Source organism: Aythya fuligula, chromosome 5, assembly GCF_009819795.1.
Source record: "Aythya fuligula isolate bAytFul2 chromosome 5, bAytFul2.pri, whole genome shotgun sequence".
Lineage (NCBI taxonomy): Eukaryota > Metazoa > Chordata > Aves > Anseriformes > Anatidae > Aythya > Aythya fuligula.
Window position 1 is genome coordinate 44,030,397 of NC_045563.1, and position 24,680 is coordinate 44,055,076.

The following is a 24,680-nucleotide window of genomic DNA, read 5'->3' on the forward strand; positions in this document are numbered from 1 at the left end:
CCTGACACATTTGAGAAAAGCACTTGTTTATTTGAAATCCCCTTCTCGAGGAAAGAAGATGTCACAACATTATCTCGTTTTTTATGGTCATGTGATAAAGAATACATGCAAATACTGCGACAAAAGACATCAAATAACTGTCTAGAAGTAAAGTATTCAGACCATACCTTCCCTTTTCCATGTGGAATTCCTAAAGGACAGTGTTTTACTGCACCCAACAAAGCAGCAACAGCAAAACTGTAGCCAGTTACTGCTTCCGGGGAAGACTTCAATGCACTCAGACGTTCAATGCAACGATCCAAGAGTAGGGACACATAGGAGGGCAATGCTACTGCAATACAGCGTAAACACCATGCTGCTGTTAGTCTAACTGAAATGCTGGGATGAAGGATGACAGAAATTACTGCTTCCAGAACTCCTGAAAAATACAATGCATAAACACGTTTAAGAAGTTGGCAAGCAGGTGGTGCCTAAGATGATGTTAACCAGCAAAAAACACATACAGGAAACTGGTGAACAAGCTAGCATCTAATTTCTGTACTTTTCTTTTAAAAGTACTATCAATTTTTATTATGAACTACTTTTTTTTTTTTTCTTTTAAGTATTGTAGCATTTAAATTTGATGACAAGTTACCCCAAATGAAAAGAGGATGAAGAAAAACACCAAAACCTAAAATATGATGTCATTGTTCATCAACATGAATATAAAATGTCTGTAAGTATTCTCAAGCAATCAGATATCCAAGCAGTGAAAACAGATGTCCACACGAACCTACCCAGAAAATAAAACAAACAAAATAAAACAAAAAAACACTCCCAGTGCAGCTAAAATAAAACAATTAAGGTAGATGAAGACACTCAGCTTGATCTAAATAGTGCAGTGTAAATACAACCCTTAATGAAGTTTATTTTGATACTGATCTTTTTTTTTTTCTTTTTTCTTTTTTTTTTTTTTTAATTTTATTTAGTGTACTAGTACAGGCAGAAGATGATATAATTCTCTTAAGGTAATGCCTGAAGATTTCATATGGCATGCAGTAAGTCAACTTGCCCTTTCTTTTTCGCTTAGTAGAAGAAAGCAGAAAAGGACAGAATTAAGGAGGTCCCATTAAGGAGTCTGCATGCCAGAAGAAAGGTTGATATAGCCAATGCCACAAGAAGGATCCCAACAGATTGTTAAGAATTAACAGTCTAGCCATAAGCAATCAGAGAAGATCAGCGAACAAGGGAATATATTTTGTACTCTGGTACATGAATAATTCAGGGCATACACCTGTACTGGAATCTTGTAGTAACGGTGCTGCTGTAGTTCCTAAACCATGGATGAGACTTCCAAGTTCCTGAAGTGCGCACACAAGTACATGCTGACTTGCTGTTACATCTGCGTTCGTAATTCGTGTCTCCAAGTTACTGTCACTTATTGCAGCATCTGATAACAATACATGAAGAACCCCATGAAATTGCTACCACAAATGAAACAAAGAGATAGGATAACGGAATTTGATATGGTAATTTGTCTGTATTACTAATTGAGCTTCTATCATTAGCATTTTTATCACTGACCAACCTGGTTTTATACAGGTTTACTTTCACTGAGACCAATACATTTCTATTACTCAAATGGGTAGTGTAACACATCTGTGAGGGCAGCGGGGTAGACAAAATGGAAACAAAAAAAATTGCTGATTTGAACATGATTTGCAACAGCACACTATTCTCAGCCTTCCTGAAGATAACTTGAAAAGGTCATGGTTTGACAAGGAATGGATATAACCTGACAGATTTTACTATATAGTATGAAAAAGTAACAGGAAGAAAAGACAGAAAGAGCACGAGTGAACATGTAAAGATGTACAACGGAGGGGAGAGAGAGAGAATAATAAAGGGAAAAATAGAGAAAAATTAAATTTAAAAAATTGTTTTCTGGTGTTTATTATTTTTATATGTTCATCTGAGATATAAATGATGTCAGTTTAGACACTTAACATTTAGATATTTATCTAGGATACAATATGCAACTGTATAGCATTCTTTTTCTCTCCCCACCCCAAGGTGGATGATGGTGGGAGATCAGCAGTTTGGAAGCCTTGTACAAGACCTTAACGTGCAAAAAATCTGTTTTCTCCAGGATAAATGCTTATTTTGTCATAACAAACCATCAGTAGTGCCACCTTTACTGAACAGGAAAGCAGAATCTTGCTAGATATATTGTAACTGCCAGTTTCACTTATTTTACAATATGTTTTTTATTATATTATTACGTTTGTAATTGAGTCAAGTGATTTTGCCAGGGAAAAAGTATTTTTTTTTTAATGTTTACGCTTTCGTTTACACGCATGCACAAACACACACGAACCAATAAAAAAGTACCCCATCAAAAGCCCTCTACATTAGTATGGTAATAAGCCAGCACTATATAGTTTGTTTCTGCCGTCTGGATTAGGAAATTGGACAATCATTTAAATTAAACAAACAAACAAACAAAAAAAAACAAAAAACAGAAGCCCAAATGGATAATCTTGTTAGACCCATACCCACAACTTTCTTCAGTTTCCAGATGGCCTGACAAATCTCCTTGGCAGCTGCAATTTGAGCTTTTTCCCCAAGAAGGCCTCCTACTGTAGCTCGAAGGATAAACGAAACGCAGCGGCGACAGCCGATAGCATCCATCTGACTCTGAATAGCCTTAGGGTGAGACTGAGAAACAAGATCTAAAATATGGGAAAGGAAGGCAGAGAAGTTCCTTTCAAGCCATTGTCCTCCTAATGCAGAGGCAAATACCACATATGCCTGGAAAAGATTTGAAAAGAAGCCATATTTCAGAGCATTGTCATCTGGAAAACTTCTGTCAGCTATCCCACATACATCATCATTTTTATCTCTGCACATTGCCAGAAGTATAACGTCACTGAACTGAGATGACTTATACATGTCCATAAATCATGCACGTTCTCACCTGCATGTAGCTGCACATTTTTTATCTGTTTATATAATTTAAATTACTCTCAAAACTGTGCTAGCAATATTGCAGCTTAGTTTGACTGTAAGTTAATTCACAGTGCTTGCCCATTTTATTTAATTCCAGGGTGTGAGAAATGGCAGTTTACTCTGCACAGGCACTTGTTATGTAAAACATTGTGTTTGGTCTCACTGAACAACAGCTTCCAGCTATTTAACATTCTGCACATGGAACACAAATTTAATGTATGAATGCATTTTAAGAACTACTATGTTACAATACTATAACCCATAACCCTGAGAGAATTTTGTTATTATAGACTTGGAATTAGGGACTATTCGCAGCCCCCAAGTACTGCTCTTCATCTCAATGAATTTTAATTGTTTGCCTTGCAATGAAGGTACCATAAAAAGAGTATGGATGTCACAACAAAGGGAAAGAATGCAGAGTCACTTCACAAATCTAATCACCACAAGACCATTTCTTTTGCCACATAATACACTCCTTTACAATTCTCTGCCATGGGCATGTGTTGGAATTTTTTAATGAATTAATGTGCTACCACCAAGAAAAGCGAGTAACATAAAATGAGAACATGCAAATGAACATACAGAAGTCCTTATAACACAGTTCACAAATACTACCCCATCAACAAACTTCTGTGTTTACCTCATACATACTTTGTCTCATGCCTAACACTAACAACTACATGATTCATGTAAAATAAAGTGAAGCACTATAGATGGAGAAACTGTACTAGATGATCCTGTTCGCATCTAGCATCTAATAGCTCTTGACAAATACTACTTAGGCTTAATAATGCACCAGTACATTACCCCTGTTTTACAGATTTGAAAACTGAAGAATTTAACACAATAGACTTGTGAAGAGTCATTCTGCCATGGCTACATCTTGAACTACATCTTGAACCTGCCTGCATATTTGAACAATACAAAGTCTTCTTACATATGTAAAAAGTCATCTTCAGTATTTTTCTTATTTTTTTTTAATTTATAACAAGCTGTAATTCACATAACAATTAATACATTTTATAAATGCAAGCATTTTCTACTTACAGGCATTGGTATACACACAATTTCAAATTTTTCTGATAGAAACATCACGCTGATCAAACTGTGATGGTAAAGTTACAGTGTAGCACCAATACTATTGTACTAACAGAAGTGCATGAAAAAAGAAGATAATCTTTTTCAAAAAAACCCACCACTGCAAGTAGTCAAAACACTGAAATCAAACACCTATTCCTGGAAAACTAATAAACCACTGTGTACGTAGAATACCCTAGGAGTCTGGCATGCATTTTCTAGGCAAATAGCTGACAATATATTATTTTTTTCCCCAGCATTTCTGTCATTCTGCCAGAAGTTAATGTTCCCACCCAGCATGAGCTGCACGTAGAAGACAATTTGCAAGCACCTTCTAGCTGCCTCAATGCTAAGTCTGGCAACTTATATCACTAATTCAAGCTAATTTACAAATGATTTTTGCACTGCAGAAGTAAAAAGGCAATTAAAAATCCCCTTACTGGCAAAGGGCACACATATCATATGCCTGTGGGGACTGTAGCATTAAAACAATCACTACTGTTCGATACGTTTATGTTCAGCATGACCTTTAGTCTTGATTCACAGGTTTAACATTTGAATATCTAGGTTTTCACACATATATGCTGTTTAAACACACATTAAGCATATATTTACTGCAAGAGGCCAAGCACATTTTATCTGAAAAAAAAAAAAATTACATTGTTTTTACCAGCACGCACTGGTAAAAACTTCAGCCTTTCTCAGTTAATAAGATTCTATCCCCGGAACACAACAAACCAATCAGCAGATACTTGCTTTTTGTCACTACATTCTGCTTCCCCTACTTTTCAAGCACTTATTATTCAAAGCAAACACATTCTTTCAGAAGGGGACTAAGAATGTTTGCATAGAGAAGGAAATCATTCCAAGTTGAAATAACTTGGAATTCTCTTAACTTCCTCCTCTAATTTTTAGGCATAAGGTTTAACAGTTTAAATCTAAAAAAAAATAAATAAATATTTAAAATACTTATTTATATCACTTAATTGAAATTTTTATCTCTTTAAGATTTAATTAGTGTTACATACTTCATTTTGAAATTTTCAAACCATTAGATAAACAATAAGCAACACCAGATTTCTTTTTCTTTCAGACCTAACTGAAGATGTAAATCCTAATTGTAAATTATATACATTTTGTCACAGAAACAAACCAGATGACATAAGAAATATATGAAAGTAAAACAGTTGTTAGAGGAACATTTGGCAATCTCATCACATTATAAATAATGTAATACAAACCTGAGTGACTCCAACTCTAACATCTCTGCTGACTGAGCTGGTCCCTTTCAACATATCACCACTGGCTCGTAGGAAGCCACTACTTCCACGCAGAAATCCAGTTCCTAAAAGCTCCATCACTTCTTCCAAAGAGATCCTGCGGAAGTTATGCTTGGTGGATGCTAAAAGAGAGATGTAAATGTTTAGAGGAACAGTTCTGTAAAGTTTACATATATTTCAGAAGGAAAACTTCAGCTCCAATCATTTTAGGAAAAAATAAAAGCACCAGTTTCCACAACCAAAGTCAAATATTATTGAAACACAATACATGCATATATAATAATTATATATTTATATATACACACACACACACACAGATGTACCTCCCTCAGTATCTACCATTAGATCTAAGCCTCCCCTGTCTGCACAGCCAATGCCTACCACCCTAAGCTCCATGAAAGCTCGAACTTTTGGATACCTTACTACTGAAGATGACTCAATTCCAGACCTCAGACAGGGCAGATTACCTTTCTGCTGTGCTTAGCCAGATATGGATATAGCAACTGGTTCTTTTAGAAACAAAAACCTTCTCACCTTAGTATAAAACAAACTCTCCAAAATAATGAGATTAATGAAGTACTTTTACAATGTTCTAGAAAAGTATTTATTTCCTATTATGTTATTTCCTGAAAGTTTATATAAAACCTATCCTGAGACTTGCGCATGCCAACTTCACACAATTACCTCACAGTATACAAACTAAGTGACCTAAATTTTTCACTACATTTTTCATTGTTTTTCAAGTATTTGGATGAGAAAAAGAATGAGAGGACTTAAGCTAATATCTCAAAAACAACAACAAAAACCAGCACCAATAGGTTATCAGATACAAAACCAGAAATTTCATAACTAAGCACTTCCTCATGTCTTGCTCCCTCCTCTTCTCTCCCAGCTCACTTGAGCTCCAACCCAGCTTCAGCCTCACTTAGCTCTAACTTGTTTTAACCTAGTGCTTCCATACTAAAAATAACCAATTAAACAGTTGGGCGAGCTTCTTGTATTACTGAAGTGCTACATTACTGTTATGTAACTACATCGCTTACAGAGAGTAAAGAAAAAAAGTCTATATAGAGGTCAGAGATTTTTTTCTATTTCTAATGGTAAAATACAAGAGATAATTGTTCTCTGTAACATCATAATTCTCTCCCAAAAGATTTTTAGAAAAACACCTTTAGAAATCAAGACTTTAGAGTCTCTAATGGTTGTACACAGCCTTTAAGCCCCAAATAGGACTTAATGACAAAATTTTGTCATTTGGTGCTTACTGTATTGATGCCTTTAAAAGCAGAATCACACTCACATGAACTCTGCATCACGTTATGTTTCACTTAGATTACAGTTCTGTATTTAGTTTTGGGCTCCTAAGACTGGACTAAAAACTTCCAGTTTGAATGACAAATATTTGAGATCTTTTCACTTTGTGCCAGGATGTTTCAGTCTGTCAGCCAAAACTGTTACAAGCTCTATTAACAGAACTGCATGGTCATTTCTGCTTCAGATCATGTTTGTAGTACTATACAATCCAGATATAGCATTGACGATTTTGGAAAAACAGCTTGAAAAGATATCCTCAACTCCTTTGTTTGACAGGCAGATACTCCCTCACATCTTAGTGGCTTTTACAGTGCTAAAATTAATCTTTCCTTTAAATTCCTGAGGTTACTGAATTCTCCACATACAATAATAATCTTGTAACAGAGGAAACTAGTTTTACCAAATATTTTTCCTTGTTGACCACTTCATGAACTGCTATTGAGTGTGTGTACATATATATATAAAAAGTAAAAAAACTATAAAAGCATAACACTACATGAGAAGAAACATTACAAAAAAAAAAAAAAAGACCGAAGTACAAATATGAAGAGCCAGATGAAGTTTACATTGTGATTTCACTTTAGGTTTCAGAACTTCAGAGTTTCTGATCAATTTTTTATTTATTTTATTTTGTTTACAGATGAGGAATCAGCAAACAAAGTACATACTTCACCTGGTGTCTGCTTAGATGTTAAAGCTCTAGCCAAAATTGTGCCTAAAAGTTTTGAAACTGCTAACCGTACATCATAATTGGAACCTTCAAAGGATTTAAAACACAAGGTCACAACACTATCCAGATCTGTACTCCACATAAATACTGCTTCATTCTGAAGTTCAAGAAGACACTAGACAAAAAAAAAAAAAAAAAAAAGGAAATAAAAATGCTTAATGTCAACATTTTGATGTGGAAAAGCACTCAGTACAGATTTTAGCTTGCAAGACAAGAGTTCTCCCTAAAATAAGCACGGTACTTCACATTAACAAATACTTGATTTTTTTTTTCTGCCAAGACAATGTCAAAGAAATATAGACATACAAACGAAGCATTTACTGCTCTGTTTGTCATCCACTAAAACATAATTTTATTTAGGGAGCATACTAAATAGGGAGTTATTAGCACACTTTACCTTTGCAGCAGCACAGCGGACTGCCATAGATCGATCTGTCAAACATGATCGGGCAGCTTTGTAAATATCTCTATGACAGGGGATGGCAGCAGCTCCTAAACCCTTCAATATATTTTGTAAACTAAGCATTATTTCATAACGACCTTGAGACTGAAAAATTAAAAAGAAGAAATGTTAGATTTCTGTAATCCTGTGCTTCTTGGAAATTAAAAAATGGTCATCACTGATATAGGTAAACAATGGTCTGAGTCCTTTGTATTTATTTATTTATTTCTTACTGTTAGAGATCTGTTCAGGCTGAGATGAGTTAAAGAGCAAACTTGTTCTATAGCACTATAACCAAGTGAACATAAAAGTTCTACATTCTGTGGAAAAATACAGGCAGTTTAATACTTGAAATATGAAGTACAAGCTGGAGCAAAAACATTCTCATTAGTAAAGGCCACTAAATTTTCTAGATTATCAAGTTCTTTCATGAAAGCAGAATGAGAATAACTACACACTATCATTTTATGGTCATAATCCGTTAGTAACTCTTCAGAATTTAGACTTTCATTTTTATACTATAACTTTCCACATTTCTTTCCATTTCATACATTGGTATCATGCAATTTCTCATACTCATTGGTCCATCTACCAACAGCAAACATCCCATTATTTTTCCATTCATTTTTAAACATGCCATTCCAATACCTCTGCATTCTTCATTGCTTTAAGCACATTCCCAACGGTGTCAGTAAAACTGTTTCCCAAAATTCTTCCCAATTTTTTGTATAAATAGCCCAAGCATACCACCGCAGCACTAAAACAAAAGCAAATCCAAAAACGCGTGAAAATGGATGCAACAACAGATGAACGGGATTAAGAAGACTAACGTAATCAATGGGCAAATAACAAAATAACTAAATACAATGTTCCAAAAGTGTAAGCAGATTATCAAAAGGAAAAAAAAAAGAAGTGGTCTGAGTGGGGCGCACATTCACACTCCAGGAGAACTGAACATACAGGGGCTAAGAAGATAACTTGAATAACAAATTATGGTAATACAAACCTCCAATAAATTTTACAATTGACATACATTTTTCATATACGCCTTTAAGCCTTACAAGTGAATTTCTAACAAAGAATGCCCTGCATCCTGCAGTCTATGTCACTGCGCTACAACAGATACTGACAGAAGTAGACATGGATTGGTTTATTTACAACATGATGGTCAGGAGTAGACTGCAAACGGTCTAATACTTAAAATTCTGGCATATGTGTATAACAACACATAATGAGGAAACAGAAGTCTAAGCCCATGTTCTTTTCACTATATACGGGTGCTGAGCTTAGTTTCCAGGTGAAATACTTGACAACTGGAGTCTGCGTGCTCTGTGTGCTTATTGGAGTTTCCTTTAGCAGAAGCAAAAAGTGCTAAATTTTGAGGAAAAAAAGGAAATAGAAAGAGTTGCTTAATTAAAGAATGCTTTCCTTTAAATGATTAAGGCACACAGTTTGGTTTTGTATTGATGTATTTATAACTAAACAATTTTACGATGAATACAAGGAAAAAATAAATGGTATCTTTACTCAGCTTTCTGCTCTTTGGTCAGACTTCCTAAATATGCAGTGACAGTGCAGAGGATCACCTTCAGGAAAACTGTATTCTCCTGATGCCCCAATTGAATTCGAGTGTTACATAAGCAGTTTTAAAATCCCATACTGAACACATTCTTAATTAGGAAAATGAATTGAATATTAACTGTAACTCCTTAAAACAACAAAACACAGTAAGAAAAATAGAATATTTAATAAACACAGATAAAAAGAAATATCCCCAGGACTACCTGACTACATCATGGAATGACCTGGAAACACTCTCATGTGGTTGGTAGTACCACCATTTACTGATGGTAGGATCCATCTGCGTTAAATAGTAATGTTTGGCAACAACTTGGCAATGTTTGTTGACAAGTATCATCTAGTCACCTAAAGATGAGAATCAACCTATTTCTGTACATCAATATTTAACTTGCTATGAAAGCTGGAAGCATGGAATTTAGAAAGCTCTTCTGACTGCCTCGTAGAATCGTAACTCTAGTTGTCTGATTTTTTTTTTTTCCACAAATGTTTCTAGCAACTATGAAAGTTTTCTAACCAACCAAATGCTTTTAAAATACTGACAATTCAAAGAAACCCTAGTGGATATTTTTAAAACTTTGTAATTTAAAGTAAAATAGTAAGCTGTAGTCACATTAAATGACCTATTTGTCTGACCTGATGCAGAACTGACATCACACTCTGCTTTACATGAGCACCACATTCTTTTAAACATGCCTGCCTAAAATATTTCTATCTTCCACCCATATTAAAGAAGAAAAATGATAAATTATGAGAGGAAAAGAAAATCACTAGAAAATCTACTTAAAGGAATCTCCAGGTGAATCAACATACACTAACAAAGACTGCTACCAGACAACATGGGAATGTATGCTAAATGACAAGGACAGATGGCAAGCAAAGACACAACTTTAATCAAGATTAAAAAATAATAAAATAAAATAAAATAAAATAAAATAAAATAAAAAATAAAAGTCTTCCCTCACTGAACTCCAAGTAGTCCCTTTACTTACAGCACAAGATGAAAGCTTTTATTCAATAGAGTTCTGCAGTTTCAATTATTTTTCTGTAGCTTTTTGTCTCACTGCTACTACTATAAGAAATCTTTTTCATGCCCATTTTAAAGTAAGTCATGTTTTACCAGTGCTGTTTTCTCCACATTCACTCTCCTCACCAATCATGTCCATCAGGATTCTGAACACTGCCTCTTCTCTCTTTCTCTCCTAGCTACTTTTCTACGTTCTGTCTCTGGTTCTCCCTTGTTTCTGTCTTTGTCATTTCTGCCTTGCTGCCACCTTTAACTTAAATTTACTTGACTACAATCAAAGATACATAGTATTTCACACATGAAGGCTAATCATAATATTTCTGTACCTTAAGGTTTGCTTTCACATCCTGCAAGAGCAGTTCATGTTGCCTCTGTTCTGTTGGCTTAACTTTATACATTTAGAAACACCTGAAATGTTTGTAAATAGCTAACTACATCCAGTTTAACTTTGATTAAGAAATTTGCTCAATAACTGTATTTTGTACCTGGAGTTGTATTCATCTGCTTTATTGCTCTTCTCAGCCTTCTTCTTGTTTTTAGAACACCTGCCCACTCACACTCTGTTATCCATTGCTGCTATTCTCTCTGGCCTGATTTTCAATTGTCTGGATGGAGATCACCAACTGTCTTCTATCCTTTTCGTTCCTGCTGCACATATACAACATTTAATACTACCACATCTTTTCTTTCGTTATCTATCCTGTGGCAGTGAACTCAGATTTATCATGTCAGGTAAATTCTTTTCTTTTATTAATGTTAAAATAAGCTATGTATTAAAAGCTTTCTTCATCTCTTTTGTAAAAAGCAGCGTTTATCTGACTTGCTGTAAAGCATGGTTTCCTCCATATAGCAACATGTATTGCAAGCTGTCTGTCTCCTCACTCAACAAAACCATAAACCATCCTTACTTTACCTTATTACCTTAAAGCATGCTGTGGTCATTTATAGTTTTAAATAACAGCACATGTATACAGATTTAGCATGTCTACATTCCTAAATCAATTAATTCAGCTTAGCTTTCAAATCACTCAAGGTGTTTCCTTCCAGTGGATGCAGTAAATACTGAACATCTCGGTAGGTCAAATTTTGCTCTAACATATTCAGTCTATGCTGAGTCCTATCAGCCACCAAATTACCATTTTGTTCAATGCTTCAAAAGTAATGTGATTTGAATGAGTTTTGATGTGATTGATTTTTACACTGTATTTATGCAAATCATGAAAATAAACTTTTAAATAAGGATGAAAAATCCATTTTTCATTAAACTCTTATGAGTTTATGAACTCACAGGTGATTTATGTTATAAAGTACTGACCTGAGTTTATTCATAACACGCAGTTGCACTTAACCAGAACTTTCCAGTGAAGACACATACAGGGATAAATAAAACGCTACACAAATACTTAACCATTCACAACTTTGTCCTGAAGACAGTGTATATTAAATGACCAATTATTACAATGCTTAGTAATTTTAATTTGCTTTCACGTTTCAGATGAAGTCAGTTCCTCTTTGTAGTACTCAGCCTTAAGTTCAGAGACTTCTAGAGGAAAAAAAATTTACCTGGGTACACCCACAATAATGATTTTTAATCAGGGAGCCTCCCAAATTCTGTGTGTCATACAGTAAAATGCCTGTAGCGACCAACTGGAAGAAATGAGGGAGCACACACTCCCCTAACACTCCTCTCTCATCATGTACATCTGTCTCCGTTGTTATTGTTTGGGGTTAAAAGAAAAATACTTACAGTTTTGTAGGCAGATAACTTGGTGAATCATCTTTACTCCGAATGAGTTCATTGCATTTTTCAATTGTTTGGTAAACAGAGAAAGTGTCTCCAGTGCTATAAAGTACAGCTAAATTTTTGGCAACTAGTCGCCTAGTAGGAGGTCCTGGTGCATTGTTTAATAAAGAAGTCAATTGTTCAACCAGCTTCTTCTGGTTTTCCCTAATATCAGCCTGGAAATAAAATCAGCAACCAGTTAACTTTAAGTTAAATGTAAAGGTTAAGAGATTAATTAATGCAAATTCTCTTTACTTTTCGATTATTACTATTCTAATACTATGACATTCTTGGTTAAAAATTAACATTTCTTTGCACCTTTCTACATAGCTTTTCTTAGAAAAGCTATCTCAAAAATAAGAATATTTGTCGGAACACAATTTTCTAGTAGCATTTCAAGGGCATTTTCCCTATGGCAATTGGAATCATTGCTAAATTTTGCTAAAATAAAATTGCCATTTTTTGCTTCTTTTATGTTTTCTTTTAAAGGAAAACAACACAAGGTAATTCAAGGTAATTAAAGTAATAAAGAACTTTACCAGAGTTTCAAGAAGTTGAGCATTATTTCTTAAAATAATCAAGTACTTTAGTCTTAGCTCAACTTTTTTTTTCCAAATTCCCCTTAAAAATAGATGGAGGCTGACAATGTATTCTATTTAAATTATTTGTGTTAAAATATCTAGCTCTTAAATAACATTATCTATATTGTTTTACTCTTACCTACTCACATACCCTACTTAATATACACAACACAATGAAACAAACAATTGAAGAGCTGGCTTGACCTCATATGATTTGATTAGGAAAAGAAAAACAAAGGGAAAGATGTTAAATTCCTGCTTGCTAGAGAGATATCAAATAATTGTGCCACTGTACATGGAAGTATGACTGTTCTTACTCATCACAGTGTTGCAAAACCTTGCATTAATAACCCAAGTTTTTTGTATGGTTGGTTTTTATTTTAAAAAGAACACTTATTTCCCAAATTTGTTTTGTTGCACAAATCTCTCACTTGAAGGCTTGAGGAAGCTGCTGCTATCACTGAATGTACTTTCATTATGTGTAAGTAAAAGATATCAAGCAAAGGAAATGGAATACTTCTGTTTGTTTTTTGAAAGAAAATAAGGAACAAGCAGAGAAAAATAGCTCTATAACACGCTCTTCTTCTCAAGTGTCATTATACTTACTCTGCTAGTCACTGGTAAAAGTTTTTCCAAAAACCGTAACCATTCAAAAATGAACTCCGATTTTTGATATTCACCAAGCTGGTTATACTCTTCTTCATTGAGTAGTAAGCTGTGAGCTAACTCCATTCCTTGAAATTTTCCTCAAATCTCTCCTCAAAAATCACAGAATAAAAACACAACAATAAACTACCAGAACTGGCTTAATCACTCAGGTTTTCTTCTCCATTAATAGCTGATGTCAGAAGTTTGAACACCTAAACAGGAAAATGTTTTTAGATATCAGCAATTATATAATCAAAAACTATTTTTGAAAGGAAAAATTAATATTTCAAATAACACATCAGAGGGGTTCTTACTGAACTACTATTTTTAATTCACTGTGCTTTGGATTAAGTGAGGTTTTCTAGCATATGCTCAAGCATATACTTGAAAATAATGATCAGCTGGCCCCAAACACAAAGAATTTTATTATCTCAAATAAGTGCAACAGTGGGAGCAACCCACACCTAAGAACATGTTAATTATGTCCACAAATACCAATGTTAGCATCATATTCAAAGACTTTATCTATTCGCAATGCCAAGCAAGGTATAAAGAAAAAAAAAACACTGTAGTACTCCCCCCCTTTTCTTTTTAAGAAAGTGAAAAATTGATATTTCAAGAACAAATCCCATTGAAGTTGCTAGATTTTTTACTTATCTCAGACTATTTTAGTAATTCCTGCATTGCGGGTAGTAACAGCTAGAAGCAAATCAAGATGAAAAATACTTTAATGATACCTTTCTCCTCTCCCCCATCTAAATGCCACGTAGCCTCAAACGACAAAATACAGTATTCTGTAGGCTTTGTAAACAAAAATAGCCAAGGAGATTCTGTTAAAATGTTAACCATATTGTAAAATCCCAAACAAATTATCCTTTCCAGAGGTCACTGAGACTGCTGAACACACATTTTTCCCTATGCATTAACAATATTATAGTGTAAAATGATCTATCAAACAGTCAGTGGGCAATACAAAGCAGCGCTAAATAATTCAGTACCCAGGTTTACATCACAGACACTGCAGAAGGTTATCTTTACTACCTTCTACACATTTGTATACAAAATTCGCTCACAAAGGAAACTAGCACATCTATTTTCCTGCAATGAACTTCGATTTTTAATTTGCCTGAAATATCAGGCAACATGCTATAAAACAAGTACAGATAAATGTACATAATCTGTAGGATTATGTATTCACTGAACATTTGAGCAGAGTTTCCCGACTGCTCAGCACAGGAATCACAAGTGCAGGTCACACAGCATCCTCTTTCCTCATCCACTACCTAGCACACCTCTAAATCAAACTACTACACCAATAACTGTTTCAACATGCGTGCAGAAATGAAAACTACAATTCAGCTTTCTTCCCCCAGCTGAAAAGATCATGGATCGTTGTCAGACACTGGCCCTTGACTTACCTAGCAGATAATTCCTTCTCATTGTAAAAAAAAGGTTCTCCGTTAAAGGATGTCAAGAACTCCTTCCTAGAAAAGGAAACAAAAGATCAGCTTTGAAAAGCACATGAGATATAAGCGTCTGTTCTACAGGAAACAACAATTCCAAGACTTGCATACTGACAATTTTTATTTAATGGCTCACCAAAAGACGCCGAAATGGAGCTCCAAAAATATTAACTCATCATATTTTACATCTGAAGTTGGCAGACCTACTATATCACCATAGAATTTGATTAAGTTCACTACTGAAACCACCTATTTCTGTTTTGCTAACTAATTTGAAAACACACAAAAAAGTAAGTTCATAGTAGAAAACATTTGTGGTGTCATGCTCAAAGATAACATTTCTTTTTAAACCTTATCTAACTTGAATTTAGTCTGGCAGGACACAAAACAGAGGTTGCATGCTATTTTAAAAGTAATTACTTATCAATCAGTCTTGAAAATTGAAAACAATTTCAAATTACTTGGAAATTCACATGTGACTTAAACTTCATTCCTATAAGTCTTTATTTCTAGTATTTATAAAGGCCAAAGATTTCCCATTCATTATTTCCATCTTCAGTGGTAGTTAGGGAACAGCTGGTGCTGTATGGCTAAAGCACAAATTCAATGATCGCTAACATTATCAGTGTTTACTTCTTTCTCCGTACAACAGTTTACCCTCGTTAGATATTGCACAGCGAAGTTAACAGCTAAACAAGCCCACAAAGGAAAGTAGCTGCAGGTTTGCAGCACTGCTCAGAGCTGTCCTAACCACCCATCCAGTGTGGCAAGGCCAGACCACACCAGGCTGTAACATCAGGAGGGCAGGCAGCAGACGAAAGGACTAGGGTCTTGTTACAGAAAGACCTCTTAAGGCACCTTTCACCTGGGACAAGCCTATATTCTGTCAACTCTCCCGCTCACAACTCATGCTGTCAACTTACAGGAAGTATTCTGTTAATAGCAGTCAAAGATAGAAGTTTGTATTGTTCTGCTGAACTTACTCTGAATTTTATTTTATTTTTTTTGTTAGGATTTGCATAATCTAAATTATGGAAAAACGTTGTAGTGTAGTTGCCGATCCTTGTAATGAATGCCTGCTAACATAGCTAGAAATGCTCTCATTTCTCAAAGGAAAGACTGTTATCACTTCTGAATTACAGAGGCTGATTGTTCATTATGCAAGACTTGGTTTTGCAGAAGCTGAGCTCTGCCAGTGCAGCAGATGATCACAGACCTGACTTCTCCCATTGTGGCCAACAAGCAAACTTGGCTTCCACAAAGCTAGGCACAAAACTGTGTACTCCCCACTCCCTTCAAAAAAGCCCATCTTAAACCTACTGAAACACCCATTAGAGAATGGTAAGCCTGCACACCAGCCTCAAAAGGAATAGCAACACCACCACCAAAAGGAAACAGCCATACAGCCTTCTGAGAACACAGGTGAGAAGGTAGGCAATCACATTTCTCCCACAAAACAGCGGTTTTGCAATCACTCTGGAGGACAGTGCAGAAAGCATGGTTCTTATGGGACTATGCAAAACAGAAAATAAGCACAGAATGTGGAGAAAAGCTGGGATTAATTCACACTAAATATAACCTTGTTATGCACACAAGATGTTACTAGGCGATACCTAAGTGCAGAAGGAAACCTCACACCTCAATGCGTACACCCAACACGGGTGCAACTCTGCTCTGACTAGAAAAAAGGTGAAGCCGTGGGGTGGGCCAGGCCACAACGAGGAACGACTGAGTGCTGCACCAGCCAGGGCTGGCGCTCCTTCCTTGAACATCCTCACACACCAGTGAACTGAGGCAAATACAATTTATGAATGTGAAGATGCAGCCACAGTCACACGAAACCTGTTTTAAAATGCTGAGTTATTTGATAGTCCCTTGGCATTCTTCTTTCCCCCTGACGTTATGATTTTGATCTTTCTCAATCTGAAACAGAAATCTGGAAAAAATAAATGTGAAGTTTCATTGAATAAAATGCCATGCCATCAACAAAAATTAAAAGAGACCTAAATGGATGATAAAACAAAAACATGGATCTCCATTTCCCAGCTGGTATGATATGCAATACTTTTTTTATTTAGATTAAAAAAAAAAAAAAAAAAAAAAGTAGTAAGATTCACTTTCCCACCAGTGCTACAAGAGCAAATCAAATAAACATCCCAATTTCCCCCGCCATGAACTAGGTTCATTTTATTTCATGCATTAACTATGCTACAAAACTGTCACAAAGATGGACTGGACAAAGCAGAAGTTGCTCCTACTCAGTACTGATTTATTTTTTTTCATTTGCTAACTAGCAATTTGGCAAGCAGGATTTTGTTTAAGACTGACAGAAGACAGCTTGCAAGAGCTTTGAAGATGCTCTACATGGAATGTTTCCTGTAAATTTAAAGGAATATAGGGCAAATCAAGCATTAAAGGGTAAAGCAACCGAGTTTCAAAAGATCCTAATGAACTACATCAAAGAGAAAAAAGGGACTTTCAGTCCTCAAAAAAGGAGGAAAAAAAAAAGATGACCAAACAAGTGTAAGACCCATCTGAACAGCTCCCTTTAGCAACTGGCTTTAAAATATGAGAGCCAACAGGTCACCACCCATTACAAAGTTATAACAAAGACACCGAGCTGAAATTCAAACTTGATTTATTATGTGTATCAAGCTTGTTCTGAGACAGCTGACCTCATGTTTTAAAGGCTGAGGGAAGCAGTCCACAGACAACAGTACTCCTTCCACATGCAAGTCTAAGACGAATGAACTGCAAATGAAAAATTATGAACAGTAATGACAACGTAATGAACTTTTCCCCTTCCTTCCAACCCATAGTATATTTTGTTTCTGTGTAAAAACAAACAAACAAACAAAAAAGAGTCTGGAATAAAACAGACTCCTAACCAACCTCTCCCCCCAAAAAATAAATTTTTAATTATAAACCATCATTTCAAGGAAGACCAGCAACAGTAATGGAACCTACCACACAGATTGAGCATGTATGTTCAAATTTTTCTTAAAATTTCTTACATTTGTCCTAAAATTGTTAAAGATGCTTGTCTCTCTTCGCCAAGAACAAGTTCTCCTCTACCAGAAATCAGACTAACCTGACCTATCCGTGCACAATACTTGGATAGGGACCTAGTGTCCCATATTATGTAGTGAAGAAAACTAAGTACTGTGTAACTCATCTTACTAATTTAAATTTTTCTGTTTCACAGGTATTATAATAATTCTGCACTACATCCAATACAAAACCAAGATCATGAACCCATGCATTCACTTTTGTCTCTAACACTCGTCTTGCAGAGAAGAAGGACGCAATCCTACTAAGAAATGCGCACCGCTACTTATCATCAGCAATGACTAATAGTAACAAGTGAGTAACGGTATGAGCAAGAGTAAAAAATAACCAGTAATAATTACCAGTATTTTCAGAACCAGCTGCCACTGGGCCAACTATGCTATCAGTGTCATATTCATCACACTACTGGAAAAACAGATGAAGCACACTCATGAGCTTCAAGTTGTCCTCACTGCGATGCAAGTGGTATTTTAACTGACTTCATGGTTTGGGGTTTTTTGCCCCCCTTCGAAGGGGAACTGTACTATCATCTGTCTAACAAGCAAACCAATGTATTTAACAGAGTCTTCCAGCCTGACACATTTAGTTATGGTCATTAACAGTTCAGATCAATTTTACTCCTGCAGCACTGTTTTAAAAGTTTAATGGGATGATCGTTACCCGTGCAGCCGAGCTGACCGTATGACAAGACAATCGATGCTTAAGCTTATCGGGAGTACTTGCACACAGCTGTTTAGGCTGTCTTCAAAACAAACACAACTTCTACCCAACTCCCCCAGGTTTATTTCCGACAAGCGAACCTCAGAGGATGTTTCTTTTTGCTGCCTGGGCCAAAACCCACCTTGATGCACCAGCCAAATTCAGCTATTAATGAATGAAAAATGGCCCAAAGAGAAAGTCCAGTAGTTACAGTGGACTTTTTATGCCAATAAGCAGGCACTGAGGTGTGATGAAGGCAAAGAGTGCAGGACCAACCTCACAGTAACTCCAAAGGTGGTCTGATTGCCCAGGGAACGAGCGATGCAGTTATTTTCAGCTCTAACTTAGCTAGGAGTCACACCACACAGAAATCGTCTAACCAAAACAACCAACAGTGATAGAATTGTAATAGCTTGATAAGAATAAACCCAATCCTTTCGGGGCCAGAAACTAAAATCCCAGCCCATATCATGTTAGGCTTTAAATGCTGAAAATACTACCCAAGTGGGAATATCCAACTGCTACATAAAGATATTTATGATTACTTGAAAGAGAGAGCTGTCGTAGTTTACTTACTGACTTACAGACTATTACTGACAAACACCCAGAAGCTGCCTCACAAATCTTCAGAAAGAAAAGCTAAAGTATCAAGATAGATCTGTTAGTACCCAATCTCCTTTGCGTAGCATCATCCTCAGCATCATTTTGTGCCTTTCTCCAGGCCCACAAGCCCTACAGTTTTCACTCCACCGTGAAGAGATGGCAGGTGCCTGCTGTGCCCCAGCACACATTCACCTCTCCATACACATTTTATGTTCAGCAGGGCTAATCATTCTTGTCCTCTCACTCAACAGAAGAAAAGTTAAGAATTTCAGGCACCCTCTCACTGCTTGCTTTCATATAACTTCAAAGAAAACACAGAAACAAGCTGAGGGCATTTCAGCCCCAAAAGCACTGGTACTCCCAACCGATTATACCTGTAACAGGAGAACTACAAAGTAGTTATGAAACAAGAGCCTAGTTTGTAGCACACACACATGCTTGAATTAAGCAGTCATCAGTCTCATCAGTGTGGATGGCATCAGACTTGATAGCTTTTCATTCAAAATTAATATCCTGCCATGAGAAAGCAGGATTCTTGCACTCGTTGCAAAATATTTTGCAATGTCAGACAAAGATATTTTGCAAAGGTATTCTGCAAGGATATTTTAGAATGCCCTGTTATATTGGTCAGCAGTACGAACTGCGAAGCCAAGCATACAGAAGTTATGACTAACAGAGACGTTCAACAGCAGTTCACAAGAAAAGGCTAAAAGACATTTCAAAAGCACACCCCAGAGCACACAGAAAAAGAATACTAGGCCACAAAGGAGGCCCAAGATTTTAGGATTTTTAAATCAAGCAGAACTGTAAATATTATCATCAGATTTTAAGTGCACTACCACATGAAAGATGCGTGCCAGAAATTAAATCTCACAGCTGAGTACTCATAACGCACACTCAGTGTTATGAAGGGATTCAATTCCACTCACAAATCAAGTTTTCTTCCTTCTAAAATAAAAATATGTATGTCCTTGCATCACATGATTATCCAAAATAGCAATAATAATAATAATAAAACAATGAAGAATCTTACCAATGAGTTGGGCAAACAGCAAAACGATATAGCAGATCATTACACAACCATCCGTTTTTTCCTCTAATTACTGCTGAAAATTTCAGACTGGAACAACTGCCAGTCATGTTGTAAGCAATTATTCAGCTTAGAAACATGATGCCGACATCAGAGATGCTGAAACAAGATGTCTCTCTTTCAGGCTCACCGGGTAACTGTTCTGGAAGAAGCGATTTGCCCCAGGAAAACTATGTATCTATCCTATCAGTGAATATTTGGCAGCATTTACATAGGTACTTAAAGTCGTAATTCAAGTGCATCTTCCTACATTGCACATTCCATGCAGATTTTCCTGTTTTCACAGCACATTTGATACTGTGCTAAAGAACATATACCACACAGCCCAAACGGCACCTTTGGTGATTCTTAACTACTTTCAACCATGTTGCAAAAGAAAAAGGCTGTGTTTTGATGTTTTGTGAACGAAGATGCTCACACAAAGTACTTGTTTACTCCCATAGGCACAGATCCAAACTACTGGCTCTCTAGCAAAATTCTTATCAAATGCTCTTGATTTCCAAATTTCAGAGGCCTCACCCACTACCTCAATAAGCAGTAAAGCTTACATGCAGTAAAAAAATAACTGAAATTTATCAGAATCCTTGTTTTGGGCTTGCTGTTTCAAAAAATATTCACACAAGGAATGTGACCACCCACAACCCTCATACATACCAGTGACATCGATAAGAATCACAACACAATATGCATTTGCTGAAGTGTGAAAGAAAGGACAAGACAATGTCTTCTGGGAATGCTGAATAATTTCTGTGAAGTTTTGAGGACAAAGCTTGATACAATGAGTGGAAAAAAAAAATACCCTGGAAAATGTGCCTGGAAATACAATCACCCTTTTAGCAATGCAAAGTATTCAAGACATTTTGAAGACAAGGCAAACACTCATTCACCATGTTAAAATGTACTTAGCATTTGCTTCCATGTTTATTATAATCACTTCAATCTCTATCTCCACCTGACAAGAACCAGTCCAGGAAACAAGATAGGAGAGCTCCGTTCACTTATTGAGAAATGGAAACCTGCCATTTCCTGAGCTCTGCAGCAGGCTCTGTGACCCACTCTTTCCCCAGCACCCACACCTACACCCACACTAGTTGGGATCATTGCTGAAAGTTTAAGTCAAAAGCTAAACTTGCTCCACTACAAGGACATTAACATTACTTACTTTTCATGCAACCTTGCAAACTGCATCTAAATAATTAATAAATGCTTCTAATAGTTTGAAATAAAACCCTGTATCATATCTGGCAAAGTTGACTCTGACAGAGTGAGTTCAAAAGATTTATTTTCACCCAAAACTGCTTAACCTCCAAAAAGCAGTAACTAACTTCAGTCAGTATAACAACGCATACAATGTGTTGGTTTTCTTTAGTGACAGGTTAGAAAACCGGTGCGACAGCAAGACAAGTGCATAAAAACCAGAAAAGCATAAACAGTGACGCAAATCCTATAAATAACTTCAGTACGTCTGAACATGGCTTTATTCTTGACAATGTTGTAGATGATGTTGTTTATCGAATACAGCTAAAATACATCAACCTGAATATACTGACATGTTTTTCTCTCACATTGAGGGAAGTTTTGTAATATTAAATTCTTTGTTAAGCCTTTATATTGACTTACAGTAGGTAAAGGTTGATTTTAGCTACCAGTTTTCCACTCAGGTTAATGCTGAATCCAGTCTAGCTTGGCACTAAATTAAACCACGGGAAATTTTTGCTAAACATGTCCTGAAACCCTGGAAAAGTATAATTATTTTTTCTGAAGATCATTATGGCCATCACAGTACTAGGTTATTTAGTGCCATGACTAGCCCTTCACTGCACGGAGATACACTGACATACAAATTGAGCAGCAGAAGCCCTCACAGGTGCAGGCTCTGCAGGAGCCGTGTTGGACAGAGCAGGGGCTGCCATCAGGGCACAAGTCACGGACAGGCAGCACTGCGATAGCTCATTCCCCAGATACTTTAAATGACTGCTCCTCAAGGAAAACTCCCAAATCAGCTCAGAAAAAAGTGTAACTGCATAGAGATTTTGTGCTTTTTCAGTTTGCAGCGTTGACACAGTTCATGTCCTTTTTAAAGTCCTGCTTCCTTAAGAACAGCCAGAACTGCAATGGTAAGAACTAAATAGCACAAACATGCCTGAAAAGTATCATTGTATGAAGGTGTTTCTAACCTGCTGCTTCATCAGGAAGTTCCTCATTTTATAAGAGATGATATCCTGCATTGACCAATGAAGTTTTTTACAGTCTGGGATACAAAGCCAATCAATAACTCCGGTATTATACTGGCAATATCACCAACCCTGTGTTCAAGAATCAAGGACAGTTTTCAGTTTCTCACTAGACTCATTGTAACATTAAACTGCCCTCCTCCCCCCCTCCCTTCATTGTGTCAAACCATCAGGAAAAGGAAAGAAAAAAAGCAAAAAGCTTCCTTCAGTACACAAGCAGAAATACTGTCATCCGCATCTCAACTGTTATTTCACACCTGAGTTCAGAATACTCTCTGCCCCCCCAAATCACACCATGCAGCACGACACCAACACACACGAGGCAGCCCGACTACTACTGAGGATGGAAACAATATCGCTGGCACGTAAGATTAAAATAAAAGCTCGATGGAATTTACAGTGACAGCTACAAGCATTGAACCTCATAAATATTAACCCAAACTTATATATAATTATATAAATACACATTACAAACAGTGACTTAGAACTCCTAAAAACATCAAAGCTCGTGTCTAGAAGCACCGAGCTGAACTCATCTTTTTGCCCCCTCCTCTCTCATTCCCCACGCAGCTCTGTCAGTAAGCCTTACCAATGCTTTAAATAAAGGTAAGGTGCCGGTTTCTCTTTCCCTCGTTCCTCACTGCCACACTCGTGCACCTGTACAGGTTTCACTTCTCCACACGCGTTTATCTGCCGGCTATGCTGTGCAGACACGCTGGTTGTCCCACCTGGACAGCCAAAGACCCCAAAACGCCAGCAACCGCATTCCGCCCAGCTTCCAACCCCGCTGCCCTACTCCCAACCCGCTCTCGATTAAACTTATTTTTAGCAGAGCGAGGCAGCCCCTCGAGCCCTGCAGCTCTCCGCGGGGCAGCGCCCAGCCCCTCAGGGCCGCCCCGCGCACCCGCAGCCTCACCTCCTCGGCCCCTCCTCACAACCCCGGCCGGAGCTGCAGCGACGCGGCGGCCCCCCCAGCCCAGACCCCAGAGGCTGACAGCCTTCCTCCTCCTCCTCCTCCTCCTCTTCCTCCCTCGCAGCCGGGGGCGGCCTCCCACCGGCGGCAGGCTGCAGGGGAGCTTCCCACCGGCAGGCCTCGGCCAGCCCCAGCCCCCGCCGCCCCCTCGGCGTTTGTGCCCGGCCCGCCCCGCCACCGCCCCGCTTCTCCCTCCCGCAGCCCCCGGCGGTGAAGGCTCGCCCCGCGGCCCCGCTGCCGGTACCTGGGCGCAGGGCCCGCCGCCTGCCTCCCGCGGGCTGCCCGCGGGGCTCGGCTCGGCTCCGCCCGCCGAGGGAGGGCGGAGGGGGGCGGCCGGGGCCGGCGGGAGGGAGGCGCCGTCGCCGCCGCCTCGCAGGGCGGCGCAATCGGGGCCGGAGCCATCGAGCTCCGGGGCCCGGCCGAGAGGGCGGGAGGAGCCCGGGTCCCTGAGGTAAAGCGGTCGGACCCCGACCGAGGCGATGTGGAGGGGATAAAGATAGCACCGTCCTCACCCCTGAACAGGCAATGGCGATTTTATTGCCGTGTTTATTGATTGAGGATAGCTGCCTCACAGAGCTGTGGGGATCTGTTGGTCCTATTGAGATTTACAGCTGGTTCTGGTCAGCATCTGTCGCGCTGCTGATGCTGGCTTCATGGCGAGGGCTGGGGCCCCTTCACACTACACCAGCACAGTAATGACATGCAGTTTATAGACTTGATCATTTATCAGGCCTAACACATGCGAAAGTCACAATTACACTCGGGTTTCACCAATATACATTTGAACCCAGATCAAGAGCAGATCCCGTCACCGAGTCATTCTGCATCTTACTGAGGAGGTGAGACAGACTTGTGGGTTTCTCCCCTGTTGTGCTCTACTGAGCAGCTATGCCAACTGAAGGACGCTGCTATATCATAGGGAATTACCTTCACCCTTGAAAATTTTCATAAGTGAGTTCACTGGTGACCTGAACTTTTCTGTTTAGGGAATGTTCTTTTCTGAACTCTGTCTTCAAAGTTGGAAGTCTGTCATACTAAAAGGAAGGCATATCTCAACCATTTTTAGTTAAATAATAATTTTATTATGGTTTTTTGTAGTTG

The 24,680-nt window shown here is 37.7% G+C and overlaps 1 protein-coding gene across 8 annotated transcripts in view; it reads right to left on the bottom strand.

The window, feature by feature from the left end:
- The window catches only part of HEATR5A (HEAT repeat containing 5A), a 62,693-nt gene extending 38,811 nt beyond the window's left edge, over positions 1-23,882 (bottom strand). For 5 of the 8 annotated variants that reach the window (XM_032189304.1, XM_032189303.1, XM_032189301.1 and 2 more), the window contains exons 1-11: positions 23,824-23,882; positions 14,867-14,932; positions 13,407-13,660; positions 12,184-12,395; positions 8,480-8,588; positions 7,787-7,936; positions 7,333-7,504; positions 5,307-5,467; positions 2,535-2,790; positions 1,274-1,429; positions 168-418 (exon numbers count right to left, since the gene is read on the bottom strand). In XM_032189304.1, coding sequence (XP_032045195.1) covers positions 168-418; positions 1,274-1,429; positions 2,535-2,790; positions 5,307-5,467; positions 7,333-7,504; positions 7,787-7,936; positions 8,480-8,588; positions 12,184-12,395; positions 13,407-13,532 — 1,593 coding nt within the window. In that variant the 5' untranslated portion in view covers positions 13,533-13,660; positions 14,867-14,932; positions 23,824-23,882. The other 3 variants (XM_032189300.1, XM_032189299.1, XM_032189305.1) reach the window with 3 other exon arrangements.
- Positions 23,883-24,680: the final 798 nt, after the last annotated feature.